The sequence below is a fragment of the Bufo bufo genome, chromosome 2, assembly GCF_905171765.1.
Source record: "Bufo bufo chromosome 2, aBufBuf1.1, whole genome shotgun sequence".
NCBI lineage: Eukaryota > Metazoa > Chordata > Amphibia > Anura > Bufonidae > Bufo > Bufo bufo.
Genome location: NC_053390.1, coordinates 54,487,478 through 54,506,760, shown reverse-complemented (window position 1 = coordinate 54,506,760; position 19,283 = coordinate 54,487,478). Strand labels below are relative to the sequence as shown.

At 45.8% G+C, this 19,283-nt stretch overlaps 1 protein-coding gene across 1 annotated transcript in view; it reads right to left on the bottom strand.

Moving 5' to 3' along the window:
* DYM (dymeclin) overlaps positions 1 to 19,283 on the bottom strand; it is a 272,964-nt gene that overhangs the window by 155,030 nt on the left and 98,651 nt on the right. Inside the window, exons 9-12 of the mRNA XM_040421110.1 lie at positions 14,667 to 14,849; positions 13,717 to 13,895; positions 12,239 to 12,364; positions 662 to 775 (exon numbers count right to left, since the gene is read on the bottom strand). Coding sequence (XP_040277044.1) covers positions 662 to 775; positions 12,239 to 12,364; positions 13,717 to 13,895; positions 14,667 to 14,849 — 602 coding nt within the window. The remainder of the gene's footprint in view (positions 1 to 661; positions 776 to 12,238; positions 12,365 to 13,716; positions 13,896 to 14,666; positions 14,850 to 19,283) is intronic.

Sequence of the window (19,283 nt, the reverse complement as noted above, 5' to 3'; positions counted from 1 at the left end):
GAGCTGACAAAAATTACACACTCCGGAAGGCTAGGCAGAGTTTTAGCCAAGCTGCACAATGATTTCAGCTCTGAATTATTCACTGAATCAATACGTACAAGGATGACTACAGACAAGAGATACAAAGATGTTCACTGGAGCTGACCATTAAAGGGCATCTGTCAGCAGTTCTGTACCTATGACACTGGCTGACCTGTTACATGTGCACTTGGCAGCTGAAGGCATCTGTGTTGGTCCCATGTTCATATGTGCCCGCGTTGCTGAGAAAAATGATGTTTTGATATATGCAAATGAACCTCTAGGAGCAACGGGGGCGTTACCGTTACACCTAGAGGCTCTGCTCTATCTGCACAGATGATGTTTTCACTGCCTGGCTCTATCCATCAAGTGGCGAGAATGTGGCAGTTGCAGACAGAGCCAGGTGTGACGATGAGCCTCCAGGTGTAACGGCAACGCCCCCGTTGCTCCTAGAGGCCGATTTGCATATACTAAAACATCATTTTTCTCAGTAATGCGGGTACATGTGAAAATGGGACCAACACAGATGCCTTTAGCTGCCAAGTGCACAAGTAACAGATCAGCCCGTGTCATAGGTACAGAACTGCTGACAGATGGGCTTTAAAAGACTGTGCTGTACCCTGCTGACCCACCGCATACTCACCCGTGTGCGAGTCATATTATACTGAATGGTTCTGATAACCACCAGAATGAGAAGACTGCCCAGAGAGATTTCTGTCAGCACACGTTCCGAATACCAAGTGATGTTTTTTAGTATCTGCAAAGACAAAGCAGGATCATCAGCAAAGGGAAACTAGGAGACAATTTATACATTATACATAGATACAATCCATATAAGAGTGGAGTCACTGTGTACATACATTACTTATACTGTACTGGTCCTGGGTTACATCTTGTATTATACTCCAGAGCTGCACTCACTATTCTGCTGGTGGAGTCACTGTGTACATACATTACTCATACTGTACTGGTCCTGAGTTACATCCTGTATTATACCCCAGAGCTGCACTCACTATTCTGCTGGTGGAGTCACTGTGTACATACATTACTTATCCTGTACTGATCCAGAGTTACAGCCTGTATTATACTCCAGAGCTGCACTCACTACTCTGCCTATGAAATTCAAGTGACAACCACCATTGGTGTTGCAAAGGAGCCTATAAATTGTTATCACACCTTTCTGAAAAATAGCTAAAACAAAAAAACAGATCAGAGGACGATTCGGAGGCTGAAACATGTAAGCAGGGTTCTGTAGTGCTGATCGCTGCAACTGCAGGGGCTGATAATTTGATAACCAGCCATTTCTAACATTAAGAATAATAGAGAACAGATTTCGTCAGCTAGCAACAAGCACAAAAACTGAACACGGCCAAGTCTCCTGTCCAACATTACAAGTCAAATAAGCAGGGATCAATAATATGAGAACCAGATGGGAGATCAATAGACGGGCATGTGGTAATTCTGTCCTCCTGCCTCTCATTCAGTAGAAATCTATCCCTGCAAATCCCAACATAAAGGTTGAGTTGCTCGAAAACTATTTATTTACTGTTGTGAAACGCGTCTGAATCCGATCCAGCGGTGGATGTTGGCGCTGGAGAGACGCCCGCCTGCTGAGGTCAGCACGCCTGCAATACGCTGAACATAACAAGGACAGGGAGATGGGTGAGCGATGGCATCGTGACCCCAACTGAAGGGGTTGTCCGACCTTCTGTACATATTGTGTAACAGAAAGTTCTGCAACTTTCTAATATACCAACAGGGTTGAAAATGGGGCTGAAAAGTCGTCATTTTCTGCGTAAGCACCATTTGTGCAAATATTTGCATCTTTTTGGGATTTTACATAATTTGTGGCACTTCAAAAAAAAGAAAAGGGGAGGGCTTAATGAAAGGGGTGTGGCCTCTCATGGCCTAGCAAATTTATTATACAGTGAGGAACAGAAGTATTTGAACACCCTACGATTTTGCAAGTTCTCCCACTTAGAAATCATGGAGGGGTCTGAAGTTCACATTGTAGGTGCATTCCCACTCAGACAGAATAAAATAAAAAAAAATCTGAAAATCACATTGTATGATTTTTTAAGAATTTATCTGTCTTGCACTGCTGAACAGAAGCATTTGAACACCTGAGAAACAGCAAGAATTCTGGCTCCCAAAGACCTGTTACTGTGCCTTTAAACAGTCCACTTCTACTCCACTCATTAATCTAACTTAGTAGCACCTGTCTGAGCTCTTTAAAGATACCTGTCCACCCTACAGTCAGTCAGACGCCAACTACTACCATGGGCAAGACCAAAGAGCTGTCAAAAGACACCAGAGACAAAATTGTGGACCTCCACAAGGCTGGAAAGGGCTACGGGGCAATAGCCAAGCAGCTTGGTGAAAATAGATCAACTGTTGGAGAAATTTTTAGAAAATGGAAGTGGCTAAAGATGACCGTCAGTCTCCCTCGGACTGGGGCTCCATGCAAGATCTCACCTCGTGGGGTATCACTGATGATAAGAAAGATGAGGAATCAGCCCAGAACTACAAGGGAGGAGCTGGTCAATGACATGAAGAGAGCTGGGACCACAGTTTCAAAGGTCACTGTCGGTAGAACACTACGCCGTCATGGTTTCAAATCATCCATTGCACAGAAGGTTCCCCTGCTCAAGTCATCACATGTCCAGGCTCGTCTGAAGTTTGCCAATGATCCAGAGGAGGCATGGGAGAAAGTCATGTGGTCAGATGAGACCAAAGTAGAACTTTTTGGTCTAAACTTCACTCGTCGTGTTTGGAGGAAAAAGAAGCATGAGTTGCATCCCAAGAACACTATCCCTACTGTGAAGCATGGGGGTGGTAACATCATGCTTTGGGGGTGCTTTTCTGCGAAGGGGACAGGACGACTGCACTGTATTAAGGAGAGGATGAATGGGACCATTTATTGTGAGATTTTAAGCAACAACCTCCTTCCCTCAGTCAGAGCATTGAAGATGGGTCGTGGCTGGGTCTTCCAACATGACAACGACCCGAAGCACACAGCCAGGATAACCAAGGAGTGGCTCCGTAAGAAGCATATCAAGGTTCTGGAGTGGCCTAGCCAGTCTCCAGACCTAAATCCAATAGAACATCTTTGGAGGGAGCTGAAACTCTGTGTTGCTCATCGACAGCCCCGAAACCTGACAGATCTAGAGAAGATCTGTGTGGAGGAGTGGGCCACAATCCCTGTGTGTGCAAACCTGGTCAAGAACTACAGGAAACGTTTGACCTCTGTGATTGCAAACAAAGGCTTCTGGACCAAATATTAACACTGATTTTCTCAGGTGTTCAAATACTTCTGTTCAGCAGTGCAAGACAAATACATTCTTTAAAAATCATACAATGTGATTTGCAGAATTTTTTTTTTTTATTCTGTTTCTCAGATGGGAATGCACCTACAATGTGAATTTCAGACCCTCCACGATTTCTAAGTGGGAGAACTTGCAAAATCGCATTCTGTTCCTCACTGTAACTTACACCAGAAACTAGTATAAAGCTCAGATCTGTGTCCGCTTACACACGGCGGAGGTTTGACTTTCAGGTGGAGGGCAGAAAATGCACCTAATTTATTAAGAGGCCTTCGTCAAATACGGTAAGAGCGCATTTATAATGTCTCGATTTGTCCGCTTTAATAACTACTTGCATTCTCCATGTAATGCTTCTGGAGCATCTTTCATATAACTATGCTGTTCTATTACTCAATTATACATTCTAGAAGTTTACTAATGAATTGCCAGTAGTCTGCAGTCAAGGTCCAGATGGATGTCACCAGTTGGGGGGGGTCAGACTGTTCAGGGATGCGTCCCTCAGCTGAACCTTTATTGCAAACTGCTAGCAATTCATTTACAACTTCTAGCAGGAATGTTAGAGGAATGGCACAACAGTATAAGAAGGGGGGAGTGACAGTTCCTCTAATAAACTGAGCATATCTCATGCTTTAATTTCTCTCCATTTTCAAGAATCCTGCTTTCTTTCTGTGATTAGAAACATCCTTATTTGCATTCAGAGGCTGACACCCTGTCCTAGTGCAGTGAGCCCCTGAGGAGCCAGAGCAGAGGATGGGAGAGGTAGTGGCCCTGATGATGATGTGTCACGGCGGTGTACTCCCTCAGGCCAATGCAGTGAAGGCCCCCTATATTCCCTCAGGGCACTCCCTGTAGCTACGGCTCCTACCTGATGGTAGTTTGGGGTGCCTGAAATGGTGCAATGGCCTATGGTGTTAGAAGTCAGTAAATTAGCCAGATTGAATTTAACAAAAGTCTCTTTTTACTGTGCACAAAATAGGAGTTGTAGTACATCCAGCAATTATCTGTACACCGTGCAAATTCTCCCCAGAGGTCTAAGCATGAGCTAAGCATGTAGTTGGCAGTAATGGCCCTCTGATTACTTCCTCTTGCTACAGTCTCTAACACTTGGATCTCTGGCAAACAATTGTAATCTGTTAACATGTCTGCAATTCGCACGGAGAGGTGCGGCTCCAATAATACGACTGGTCAAAATCGTAACTGAGGTGTACAGGGTGTCTGAACTCGTTACCCTTCCACTACAGCTGGGTCTGAAATGCTGTATGCTGATCACCTTGTTGACCAAAATGTTGTAGCCTCTGTGTCCACTAATCTGGGGTGCATAGGGAGTCTTAACTTACACTGGTTACCTTGCTGACTCTCTCTCTCTCTGTCTCCATGCAAAATCCACTCTTTATGATAGTACTGGAGGACACATGGAGATCTGTTAGTCTACTGTAGCCTTGAAACTGAATGCCTGAGAAGAGAAGCACATGATATCTGCTCCCTGCCTTCTCCAGGCCTGTCCTCACTCTTCCTACCCCTAGCACAACTAGAATCTCCTGGAACTAAGGGGAGGGGCCAGCCCACAGCCTAAATGCCAGTGAGGGATGGGACAGGATAGTTAACGCTGGCCATTCCCGTCTCAAGCTGTAACACACAGAGTTTGCAGTACATTACTTTAGCAGATCCCCCCCGCACTGCGGTACTGCGGTACTGCACTAGCTTAGTGCAGGATGAGATCTCAGCCTGGAGTCCAGGATAGGAAATCTGTCTTCTCTTCCTTTGCTGCGCATGTGTATACACACTATGGTTCCCTGCTATTAGCCGTTTCAGGCTGGGGAGAGGCAGCCTGTAGTGTTCTTCAGGGTCCATTCACACAACCGCAATTTCGTTCCGCATTTTGCTGCCCGGATACGGAATTGCGGACGCGCACTTCCTGGTCCGCAATTCCGTTCCCGAAGAAAATAGAACATGTCCTATTCTTGTCCGCAATTGCGGAACGCACATTGCCGCTGTCAGTGTTTTGCGGATCCACGGATCCGCAAAACACACACGGATGTGTGAATGGACCCTCACAGTGGAACTATTGATACGGAGCCCACAAAATGCCTGACCTCCACCATGATCACTAGTTAATCTCAACGGAGACCCGCCATACACTCCAGATCTATTTCTCCTGTCCAAGCATAGCGTACGTGTTTATGAAAATGGGGAGAGGGGAACAAGCTGCTGCCAGAGCCATCTGATGGCTGCTTATCTTACATGGGATCAATGGGTCAGGCACGACTGGGAGATCCCCATACACTTGACATCATCGGCGGGTTAGATCGATTTTTTTTATCTTTTGTGTGGCAAACTTCAGGTTTATAGTGAAAGTCTCATGTTTAAAATGTTTGTTTTATTAATTTATCAATATTGTCAGTTGACCGAGTAATAACTGACACAGATTAGGGCCTCCAGGAAGGTGCCCCCTCTACCTCTGAGATCAAGGAGTGTCAGGGGAGCTGCATACAGAGGAGTTTCTGTGTATACAGCGTCAAACAGTCCACACACATAAGATAAATGTAAAATCAACCAATTTCAGCGGGATCAGCAACATGTGTCAAGCGACATTGATGTCGTGCAACTTTTTGTATAATAATAGTCTATGGTGTTGCACGGCGACAGTCGCATAAAAATCCATCTTGGATTTTTTTTGGAGTGCGACACCATAGACTATCATTAAAAAAAATGTTGTGCGACATCAATGTTGCGCCACACGTCATCGTGTAGCCCAAGCCTAAAGCTCCCAACGACAGCTTATCAGGGAAGGTAAAGACTGGGCGGCTGGATTTCAACAAGCCGGATCACTTTATTCTCAAGGAGATGAGCCGCTGCCAGGACTTTGGCAGCAGCTTTCTCCCCAATGACATATCAAGTGTGGAGGTGTATGGGGGATATCGGGAGAGAGTGGCTTGATGAACACGTAGTTGGCTGACAGATATGTGCTGTATGGCCAGCTTTATTATCCTGTTTTAACTAGACCCATCTATCTCAGTTTCTATAATGATGAGATAACTCTGCTCATTCTATCCCAGTCTATACAGCAAAGCAAACAAGTAAACCACAGAAAACATGACATGTCAGACCACTGTGTCTACTCTAGTGGAACGCAATATTAAAAAAAAAATTTTTGTATGAATCACCACGTAGAGAAGTTAATAAACCATCAAAGATTACATATCATGAAAACCTTTTTTTCAATAACGGCATTTTCTGACAATATATTCCCTTTAAAGGAGCGCCTAACGGTTCCCCTAAAAGACATATTTTGGCACGCCCTCTCATACCGCTCCCTATACAATAGTACAATGTATTTAGAAAACCCGGAATGTGGCCCCCAAACATTAGAAGGATGCTCATAAAGCCCCAGACAGCTGGGACGCAGTTTATGGCTCCAATAAATGGGGAATGCTTCTGTCAGCGGCTCCCACGACACATTCTGTGGTCCTCGGGGTCATTTACTGTGTTTGTCTTTGCTTGTCAAAAAGAAGCGAGCACGTCTCCATAGATGAGAGCCGGACATCACCGCTGCTTTCTAAAGAAAGTGTCTCAAGGTCAGGAGTCCCTGCCGACGACTATGTCAGTGTACAGCAGGAAAAATATTTCCAAATCTATCTAGAAAACTACATTTACTGTAAGTGACCAGACCTTATCAACTTGGATTGGGGAGAAAGGGGTCCCAAGTGCCTCAGATGTATGAAGCAGCGGTCAAGAACGCAGGCTGTTGTTCTATGGGACTGGTGGAGCTATCTGAGCGGTCCCATAGAGAATGGAGCAGCAGCATGCACATGCCGCTCCCTTCATTCGGGGTATCAAAACCCCTGTTCTCGTGATTTGTTGGGGTCCTACCAGTCCCCACCGATCAGATACTTATCTCAAATCCTTTAGAGGGGATACATTTGTATCTATAAGCCCTTTAAATCAATCAAGGAAAAAAACTTCTGCATCTTTTTAATATACGGTGTTATTATTCTGCCCCATTTTCTGCATGCTGTCAGCGAATGGAAACATTCACATTTACGGCCAAAAGTTGAAGTACTGTACAGACCTAATACTTTACACAGATAAGCTTTTGCTACAACTGTTTTCAGTCTAGGCAATTGTCTGTGAGTTACTGACAGCAAGCAGAGATCTTGACAGCTTGAGATATTGAAATGCAAAGTATATTAGTAATGAACATAATTTCTATTGTCCAATGACTGTTGTGAGGGTCCCTAAAACAAAGAGGGTGTCACCTGCTATGAAGACATGGTAGACTTGAATATGCTACAATGTACATGCAGTAAACAAGCAGGAGGTCACTTTAACCTGCTTACTGATGACATCCAACCGGATTACACTATAATATGGCTTTTCCCAAAATTTTGGAGGGACATAAAGGGATGGGGGGGGGGTGCCGTTCTGTGTGCTAGTTCCAGAAGCCGCTGCACGGATCTGATACTTGATGACCTACCCTAAGGATAAGTCAATATCTATAATCTGGAAAACCCCTTTAAAGGGAACCTGTCACCGGGATTTTGTGTATAGAGCTGAGGACATGGGTTGCTAGATGGCCGCTAGCACATCCGCAATATCCAGTCCCCATAGCTCTGTGTGCTTTTATTGTGTAAAAAAACGATTTGATCCATATGCAAATTAACCTAAGATGTGTCCTGTCCCTGAGATGAGTCCAGCGTGAAGGAGTCCAGCAGCGCCCCGCATCCTCCGAATCTCTTCCTTGCTCCCCGACGTCAGAAAGCCAAAGGCGCTGTAATCTCGCGATGCGCGAGCTAGAGCATGCGCAGTGTCGTCATAGTGTTCCTTCCCTGTGCTGGGATCAGCCTCAGGGAAGGAACTGCGCATGCGCTAGCTCACTCATCGCAAGATTACGGCACTCTGGCTGTGTTTCGTCGGGGAGCAAGGATGAGATTCTGAGGATGCGTGGCGGTGCTGGGCTCCTTCATGCTGGACTCATCTCAGGGACAGGACACATCTTAGGTTAATTTGCATATGGATCAAATCGTTTTTTTTCCACAATAAAAGCACACAGAGCTATGGGGACTGGGTATTGCGGATGTGCTAGCGACCATCTAGCAACCCATGTCCTCAGCTCTATACACAAAATCCCGGTGACAGGTTCCCTTTAAAGGGGTTCCCCTCTTTGTCAGACCTGCGAAGCGAAGCGAAACATACTTACCTGCTTTCCTTTGCTGACTCACCACTCCTCCTCTTACTGGCCCCGACTTCTCCGCTTCCAGGATGTAAACTTCATTTTGACGCCTCTGTAGCTAATCGCTGGCTTCAGAGGTGACCTGGCCTCTTTGTGTCACATGACCATCTGACATGATTCAAGAGGAGAAGATCACCGCTCCGGCCAGAGATTGGCTGCAGTGACGTCAAAAGGATACCAGAACCAGAGGCTGGGAAGAGAAGGAGTGGAGAGCCAGCACTGGGAAGCAGGTCTGCCAAAGCAGGGAGAAAGGGGAGAAAGCCAAAAATCCCCTCAAAAGTGCACAACTCCTTTAAGTTATAAAATTCTGTCTGCTGCAGCCACCACTAGTGATAGCTTACAAATGTATTGCACATTCAGGTATACATGTCTGCACTAAGCTCCCTCTAGTGGTGGATACCAGCAGCCAGAATTTTCCAATTTAAAGCATATCTGCCATTTCAGGTGACTTTTCAGAATAAGCTAAACAATACAAGAACAACAGCCGGAACTCCGTTTTGTGTAGTGAGCGGTGCGCGCGTCTAGGTTCGGCGTCCTATCAATCCAGGTACAAAGAAGACGGTCACTCGCTACGATGAATGCCATATTATCTTTTTAATTCCCACATCCTGCTTTCCTAGCTCTCTAGCACCCCCTCAGAAGAAGCAGCATAGAGGATATCACACAGTACTCAGCAGTGTCGTTTTTAGAGACTAATCACTTTTAGCACTTTCAAATCAGCCATCCATAATATCTGATCATGTTGTTTTTTAAAGGGCTGCAGCGTTCGGTTTTTAATATTTAAAAAACCCATTCATTAATTTAAAAAGTTATGCTTTTTTAGAGGGCGGAATAAGGGACTCTTGTTGTCCTAAGGCAAACTGTGGATTCAGCACTGGGGTGAGAGAGAAATCTTACTGTAGCCTTCAGCATTGTTTCTGTGCCTCTATCTCCCTCCAACAGCTCACTCCTCCTGCTTCTCCCCTTTGCATAGACTACCATGGGCATCAGTTGTAACCCGATCCCTTAGTAAGCCCATAATCCGCCTGGTTTCTCAAGATGGTTTTGTAGCCATCAATTGAGGGTGAATGATCCATTCAGGAGACAAGGAGGAGGATGTAGATGATAAGTGGAGAAAGAGGCGTTTTTCTCTAACAAGTTATATGGCAAAGTTTCTTATATTCGATTTATGAAACGTTTGATGAAAGTACAGTGAAAAAAAGAAATGCACAGTAATCTATTACATAAGAATGGATAATGGCTTTATGGTTTTAAATAAAAATAAAAAAATAAATTGGCAATGTTAGCACTTTACGTCTCGGCACATTACTTGGCTCGCTGAACCACAGATGGAAATTTCCACCCAAACTTTCAGTTATTTTGAGAAAAGATCCTTTAATCCGTTCACACCGTTTTCCAACCAACTTACAGAAAAATGTTTAATCGAGTGTCACAACTTCTTATTTAATGTAACAATCGTGTGTCCTTGGGAAAGAACATTCAAGGAGCCTTTGCAGTAAATTAGGCATCTCAGCAACAAGCCAAAAATGTATTTTCCAAATAAAAAGCTTATGCGTCTTCAGCCACACACTTCGCATGGCAAGGAATATCGGAGTAAGACGCGGCAGTAAAAAGAAAAGGGCGGCCGCCTCTTCTGTCAGGTAAATGGATTTTGGATCAACATCTGGAAGCTAAAACCTTGGACTCCGAACTATATAAAGACAGGACCAAATTCTTGGAGAGGGGAAAAAAAAAGAAAAGAGCAATTAACCCTTGGTGAATGGAGTGATAATGGGCATGTGTGACCAGTCTATATGACTGCCGGCGATGGAGGTCAGCTCTGACAGTCCCATAGGTGACACTCACACATGCACACCACTGCGGCATTCCCAAAGGAGACTAGGGATTTCTGTTGCATGATCAAAGGGGGAGGGGGGGGGGGGGGTCCTGAAAAATAAGTAATTCAACCATTGTTATTTCAGTTTTGGTTTAATTGAGTTCACTACATATCCTCATTATTTCTGTAATTGTTGAAGGTGGTGCAGAAGAATATGGTTCATATTTAATTCCCTAGTGATAGGTTCGCCATCACGGCCCTAGACTGTTAGAGACCGAGTGCCCAAACTGCAACTCAAAACCCATTTATCCCAAAGTGCCAACACTGCAATTTACCCTGATTACTACGGTCTAGTATAGTATATCTTCCATACACTATCATTTAGCTATAATAGCCGCCTACATTCAGTGCGCTGCCTGTGCCCTAAGGCATATGGGTACACCACAGACTTTTTCCAGGGTGCAGGTGCCCACACAGAGGGCTCTAAGTGCCGCGTCTGGCACCCCTGCCAGAGGTTCGTCACCACTGGTCTAGGGTAACCTCACTTTCTTTAATCACCTTGGGATGACTAGAGGGTTCATATTTTCTTCACTGGTAGGTCTAGGTCATAGGAGGGGGGTTACTATTTCATTTTGTGCTTGGTGCAAAACTGGAGGTTAAAGGGGGTTTCCGGCAGTTAGATATTAATGGCCTCTCATTAGGATAGGTCATCAATATAACGGTGGATGTCCGACACCCCATCAGTCAGCTGTTTTGGGCAGCTGACTGCTGTAGAAACTTCTGCATATAATGGATGGAAGGCTACATCCACTGTGTATTTTCCGCTGCCGGCCTCCTGCAGTTCAGCTCCCATTCATTAGAAGGAAAGCTGAGCTGCGGTACCCTGGCACAGGCACTACACGGTAGACGGAGCCTTCTGCTCCACCTATGCCCATTGTTTAGTTTCTTGCGGCTGACTGGTGGGGGTGCCAGGTGTTGGACCCCTACCGATCTAATATTGAAGATAGGCCATCAATATCTAAGCACTGGAGAACCTCTGTAATGTATGGCAGTCTAGGGTTTAAAAGGGGTTAGCATTTTATTAAAGGGGTTATCCGAGACTAACAAATGCCCCCCCATATGCCGGGACCCCCACACTGAATCTACTTACCAGGCTCCCCGCACCACCGCTGCTGCTTCTCCCCGTGCATGGATGAAAACATCCAGTCTTGGGGGGAGCAGCCAATGGCAGGTGGTGACGGGGGGTAGCCTGCCTAGCATTGTGGGTGATGCTAGGGAGACTCAACCCCATCCCTGCCTGCCATTGGCTGCTTCCCCCCCCCCCCCCCCCCCCCCGAGACCGGATGTTTTCATACGCTCATGGGGAGAAGCAGCTGTGGCGGTGCGGGGAGCCAGGTAAGTAGATTCAGTGTGAGGGGCCCGGCATATGGGGGGGGGGGGGGGGGGGGGGGGGGCATTTGTTAGTCTGATAACCCCTTTAAGTGTGATTTAGGGTAATGCTGAAGGTTAATACCAGGTGGTCTCAGATATAAAAGGGTAAAAGCAGTAAAAGAGGGGGGCTAACAATTTGTGATTTATCAAGCTCCTAAGGCTCCAATCGTGCACCCTGCAAATATGCAGTCTCCGAAAGGAAGCGGAACACGATGTGCACACGTTGCGTTTATCATTCCAATCTGTCCTGAAGAAAACCCCTAGTGTCAGAGGTGATACCAGTTTTTAATGGCATGTCATTGATGCACCTTAGTAAACCACTGGTATGGGAATAACAGTGATGAGTATGTGCCAGTCTGTGCTGCGTTGAAGTATATAAGTGCTCGGACGCTGCGACGGGATTAATACTTCTTCCCTTACCACTTCATGGATGGATCGGTTGAACCCATCGTCCTCAGTCAGGATGAGAAGGATGATGAGAGACATGTAAACATGGTGGGAATTGCGTTCTTCTACATGGTACAAAATCTCCAGTATGGGCAGAACCTGTGAAAAGGACAAAGCTGTCAGTAGAGCGAGCAGGTTATCCAAAAAATCTCTCGGTATTGCAGCCTCAGGCTTCGGGCCTGTCAACGCAAGCGACCACGTCACAGCTATCACAGTTTAAGGACTAGTCTTTAATTTGGTTCTGGTCGGTTTCCTTTAAGGACACATAAGAGCACTGGCGAAAACTGCTGACGCTTTTCAAACCCGATTAGTGATGCTTACTCATAGGAGACTCGGGAAAAATAGCCATAATCTGATTCAAAATGCGTCAGCAATTTTATCCACCGCTTGCATCCGACCTTAAATAACAGCTACTTTTTCTTAGTTTAGACAGGACTGACGGATTTTGGATGTGGTTGTCTGTGAGGTTTTCGTTGCAGTGGACACCATGGGCGTTCATTTAAAAACACAAAAACTTCGGGAGCTGCGCCAGAAGCGTTATTTAAGCTACAGCTACATGGCGACTTTGGCCGTGCAACATGTTGTGTGGCTAAAGACAGCGGTATGGGGATGATACATCAATACATAATGTGGCGCCGTGATCTGCAAGCTGTGCGACACCCAAAAATTCAGCAGATCTGGATTCAGGAGACTTTCGTGTCTGGGTTTGGCAAATTCTGGCTCGCAACGTGTCCACATTTTCAGATCATCTTGCAATGTAGCATCCCGATACCGCAAGTTTTAGCCAACATTGCAGTGTGGGTCTAGCTCTTGTAGTGGACCAATAGCCAATTATGGCTGGCACAGTCACCACTAGGGGGAGCTCACTGCATAGGGATTCATACAGCTCCCATTAAATTCTAGAATACAGGGGTAACAAACATTTCACTTGCTGTCAAACGGTCCTATACGTTTGCAACTTGTCCTGAAAGCTACGACGCGCCAAGACAACATTTGGTGGCAGGGAGCCAACTCCCCCTCCCCAGCCATGACGAAGAAGAAAGCTGGCAAACTGATCCATTCAGCCACAGAGCCAGGAGAAGCGCCAAACTTGGGGACCAGGTGACAGCGCGTGAAAACGGGTGATCCGAAAAGTTTATTTTCTTTTACACTTGCACAGAACATGATTTTTTTCCTTTTTGTTTTGCACTGGACAGCCCCTTTAATTTTCCCCTAGAGGCGGCTGTAAAGGAAACAGGGGATTTGGAGCAATGTAACAGAAGTCAAACCTCGGACCCCTGTGGAGATATATGAAATATGATGAAACTAATAAGCCCAGAATTTTGGACAATCCAAGTAAAGTGGAATTAAAGTAGTACCCCAACCTAGAGATAAGGAGTATACAGGATAAATGCAAAAAAATACAAATAGACAGCGATGCCATGGCGCACAGCAGCAGGGGAAATACTTACAAGGCTTTCAATATCCGTGCGGGCCAGGGCGTAGGTGCGGACGTTGCTGTTCTGGTGCAGTAACGTGTACAGGAGGAGTGTGGCCTGGTCGGACATTTGCTGCTCGCACAGGGCAGTATACAGACTGTTGAAATTTATCTGGAAGGAGTGAGGACTCGGGCTGGGTGGCACTGAACTGTCTGTAAGAATAGAACAACATGGGGGAAGCTGGTATCAAACACAGACAAATTTGCACTGCTGCCCTGAAATACTCTGTGCTTCTGGAGGACACCATACCACTAAATATATACGGTAACTTTCAGTCTGCTATCTTCCACTTGTCTCCATCACCCTGCTCTTATCACGACACTATCCTCACAGTCATCGTATGACTGGACAGATCACTGCCTCCCTCAATACCAGCACTTTCCTTAAATAATTTGTGCTGCTGTGGGGCACTTTACTTTTCATTATATAACTTTCAGTCTGTAATCTCCCTCTTGTCTCCATTACCCTGCTCATACCACAAACCTGTTTTTACCATCATCGTATGTGGAGACAGGTCACTGCCCCCCTCAATACCACCACTCTCCTGAAATACTCTGCGCTGCTGTGAGGAACCACACTTTTTTATTATATGAGTTTGTAATCCTCCACTTGTCTCAGATCAGACAGGTGGAGAGATCACTGCTTCCATCAATACCTGCACTCTCCTGAAATACTCTGTGCTCCAGGCCAACGCTGCCTCTTCAGCACACGAGGACTGTCTTTTTTACCCATGAACACAATGGCCGTCACTGCAATGATATTTCATTCTTTTTTTTTATTAGTCGTGTGTATATATAACATCTCAGCAAGGAAGCAGCTGATGGGGCCTTGTTCACAAGAGCTTACAATCTAGAAACGGTCTACCCAGGGAAAGCATAACGTATAACATACAATGTCTTGCACTTTACATTTGCTATACATACCTTGTGTGTTCCTGAAGGACATTATGGCCTGTCGGAATGGGTTGGGGCAGTCGGGAGCATCAGTGAGGTTGGCTAGGGCCAGCAGGAGGAGCAGACTTTGGTTGGCGAGGGGCGAGGACTGTTCTTGTACGGCAGTTGGTTTGCTGCCAACTCCTCCTAAGGTTAAAACCGTCCACAGACCGCCTGGAAGACAACCGCATGAATTCTGTCACTAACATTACATTTCCAGGAGGAATAACAGAGCAACGTCACAATGCAGACCGATGCTTCAGAATTTCAGGCAATGGTAAAATGTATTAAAGGGGTTATGCTGAGATTGATGTGAAAATCAGACACCATATGGTACATGACAATCTCTTTCTAACAAAGCTAGAACCAGCCCGTACCTCACATGGATCCAGAGATCTCCACATTCATTGCTCCAATTGGTCTGCTAGATTCTCTTCAGGCTGGCAGCTCAGGGGGTGTGTCCTTTCTGCCGCAGCTCAGCGTGTGTCCCCTTTCTGCCGCAGCTCGGGGGCGTGTTCTTTCCGCCGCAGCTCAGGGGCGTGTCCTTTCCGCGGCAGCTCAGGGAGCGAGTCCTTTCCGCCGCAGCTCAGGGGGCGTGTCCTTTCCGCCGCAGCTCTCTCCCTGTAAATGCCACAGCTTCTAACAGAACATATGGCTGGTGGCGGTTGAAGATTTAAACTGAGCGTGTGCGACCACCTCATTGAGTCATAAAATCCTCAGTACTCTATACTAAATGCTGGTACATATCTTCTATGACATGTGGTGACTACTACCACCAGGTAGACTGTAGATTCAATTACCAATTCAGGAGCGGACTCCTTGGCTGTTTTATGGCGGTTCCATCATCATCATCATCATTATATTAGCTGCTGGGCCCGCAGCTGGCACATGTCTTAACATTGCTTGAAACTAGTTTAGGCTATTATATGGACTGGAGTCTCGTATTCAGTTATTTGATTTGTATTTTATTTCTAAATTATTAATGTGATTTTACATACATATTTTATTCTATTTTGGCCTCATATATAAGTTGTAAGACTTTCAATTTATGCTGTGAAGAACCTACCATTTTTCCTAAGGCTACTTTCACACTCACGTTTGGTGCGGATCCATCATGGATCTGCACAGACGGATCCGTTCAGATAATACAACTGTCTGCATCCGTTCAGAACGGATCCGTTTGTATTATCTTTAACATAGCCAAGACAGATCCATCTTGAACACCATTGAAGGTCAATGGGAGACGGATCCGTTTTCTATTGTGCCAGATCGTGTCAGAGAAAACGGATCCGTCCTCATTGACTTACATTGTGTGTCAGAACGGATACGTTTGGCTCAGTTTCGTCAGACGGGCACCAAAACTTCTGCCTCCAAAGCGGAATGGAGATGATCGGAGGCAAACTGATGCGTTCTGAGCGGATCTTTTTCCATTCAGAATGCATTAGGGCAAAACTGATCCGTTTTGGACCGCTTGTGAGAGCCCTGAACGGATCTCACAAACGGAAACCAAAACGCCAGTGTGAAAGTAGACTAATCCAATACCAGTTTCTATTCAGGTGTCTGCTTTATCAGCAGAAAATAAAGTCCTACATGCAAAAATCTGCAACGGAGACCCCAAACGTAGCCTTCAACGCAGATGTGAACAAGCCCTTACAGGGAGAGAGCTACAGACCAAAGGCCACGCTCCCTGAGCTATGACAGGGAAAAAGCTTCAGCAGACAGAACACACACTCTGAGCTGCGATAGAGAGAGACCTGCAGCACACAGCTTGGTCTGTGATAAGGAGAGAGCTGAAGCAGAAAGGACACATCCCCTGAGCTGTGCAGAGAGAAAACTGCAAAAGAAAGGACACGCCCCCTGACCTGTGATAGGGAGGGAGCTTGAGCAGAAAGGGCACGTCCCCTGAGCTGCGACGGGGAGGGGGCTGCAGCAGAATGGACATGACCACAGAGCAGCCATCCTGAAGAAAATTTAGCAGAGCAATCGGCGAAACTAATGAGGAGATCTCTGGACCCATGTTAGGTACAGGGCTGGTTCTAGCTTTGTTACAAAAAGACAGTCATGTACTGTATGTCGTCTGATTTAAAAAAATTTTACATTATTCATGGGATAACCCCTTTAATTTTAAGGTTATTAAAATAACTAAAAGGTATGCTCTACTTACCTTCCTGAACCCCTTTTAATCAAGCGCCATAGCTCCAATCCTTTCGCCGCTGCAGCTGTTGGGTCATGTGTACATGTAACTGCTGCAGCCAACCAGCAGCATGCAGGTACGTGACGTACCTGCATGCTGCTGGTTGGCTGCAGCAGTTACATGTACACATGACCCAACAGCTGCAGCGGCGAAAGGATTGGAGCTATGGCGCTTGATTAAAAGGGGTTCAGGAAGGTAAGTAGAGCATACCTTTTAGTTATTTTAATAACCTTAAAATTAAAGGGGTTATCCCATGAATAATGTAAATGAATAATGGAAAACAAAAACCCGCGCATTGGAAGGAGAGGCGGCGCTGGAACAAAGGAGTTTGAGGAAGTGGGTATAATAATATTTTGATTTTATTTGGTTCCCAGTCTTCCAAACAAAAAATAAATAAAAAAACTTGGACTAACCCTTTAATGAAAATGCTGACTATTCTCAAAGGTGAAACCAAGAATGACTGGAAAAAGGTCTAAACAGAGAACTTCCAATATCTCTGGAATATAATGAATCATTTAAGCATTTAGGGGGCACATTTATTAAGACCGGCGTTTTATAAACCCCTAAGATGGCAGGGTACCCACAGGAGTTATGAAGAGGCCCCCGGCCTCTTCATAACTTTGGTGGATCCTCAGCCAGGTCTAAATGTAAGACTGCTTGACATGGCGTGAACAGGGCCTGGAATACACTTAATTCAGGCGTATTTCAGATTGATAAATGATCCCTTAATCTTCGGTTCTGATATACTCAGAACAATGTTGGGTGTTGGGTGTTGGGTGTTGGGTTTTGGGTGGACCCCCCCCCCCCCCCCCCCCTTTAAGCAATGAGATGTGCGATGTTAAGCATTCCTTTTCTGTGACGCCTCCTCCATCTCTGAAGATCTTCTCTGGTTACACAGCACAACTGCTGACACCCATTGTCCGTCGTGGCGCTGTACGATACCCCAGGACTCTCCGGATTAGCATCTCGTTTCTCTTCAGATGAGACACGGAGATCTGAATTCCCTCTCGGTGAATGTTTCTAACAATTACTGCAGTCCCCAAGCCGAGGCCAAAGGGTCCCCACCCAAAATCAGCTGTACCGCAAACAAGAGATGATGAGGTCATGTAGGATTTTAGCGAGCTGCCCTTACAGCAGTAAAATGTGCCATGCAAGGAAAAACATTCCTCTGCTCTGATGTATAGCGAGCGCCGGCAACCGAGACGGACTGCGTTATCAACAAGAGCAGCAATCGGGTCATCGTCAACTGGACTAAGCGCCATAAACAAAAAGTAGAACCCAGGGCAAAAACGGACAATGGTGTTTGACCAGGATAAGATCCCCTAAATAAATCCTGAAGACATCTTCAGACCTCTCTTGGCCCTCCGCCATCTTTGCACACAGATGTGTACGATCCTCCTCCTCCATCATCTGTATATACTTTTTGCTGGATCCTGTAATATCCCACAGTGCAGCAAATTTATCAGAGACGAAGGGGCTGATCCTGATACAAATGCTGTTGTTGAGCCCTTGAAATGCCGTCAACATATGGTCCTAGGTAAGCAAGATTCTGGAGGAGAGCATTTTTATAAAATTTTTGAAAATTGCCTTCCATCTTGGACTCAATGGTCACATGCTGTACATCTAAGCATCACGGCTGAGGCCACTGACTGGCTGCAGGGTTCACGAGAAAGAGGTGACATCATCACCAGGACTGTTGGGGTGGTGAAGAGTTGGTCATTTTATTTTGCACAATTTCCTGGTGGTGGGTAGTTTTATTAAAATCTCGGACAACCCCTTTAAGAGTATACAATTTTATCTCTCACGTTCACCCTGTGGGATGTCCTGACTAATCTCGCTTCAGTTTTTTGAGTTTGCAATATGTTCTCCTTGAATTTAGATGTCCATGTATGGCATAGAGATAAGTATTAGAGCAGGTTCCCATCTGGACTGGGGTCACCTTGCTGTGGTGGATGGCCACAGAAATGTATATATTTTTTCATCAAAATATATTTGCCAAGCAACTCGTGTTTAGTGGTATATTAGATGTAGTATTAGTTTATACTGTACGTTTATAGAATGCTGCTACGCCTTGCTTTCACTGTGACGTCACTGTGAAGGGGAGTAGGCTACCGCTGCGGCCTGTGGGTGCCTGCAGTGGTCACGTGTCGTCGTCCCCCCCCAACCCCGTCGATGGATGTTGACATAGGGGGAGTGGAAGTGCCAGTCGGGGAGCCACACAGACTGAATCCAGCGGCGGGGATCAGGTGAGTATCATCACCGCTATGGGCCAGCCGCATCTGGAGGTCTGATTTAGTCCCGCATAACCCCTTTAATAACGTGTGCACCAGAACACTGGCTTACATTACACCAGAAATCTACTCCAGCTTCTGCCAGGAGTAGATTTCAGTTCTGGCACACAGACAGCGAAAGAT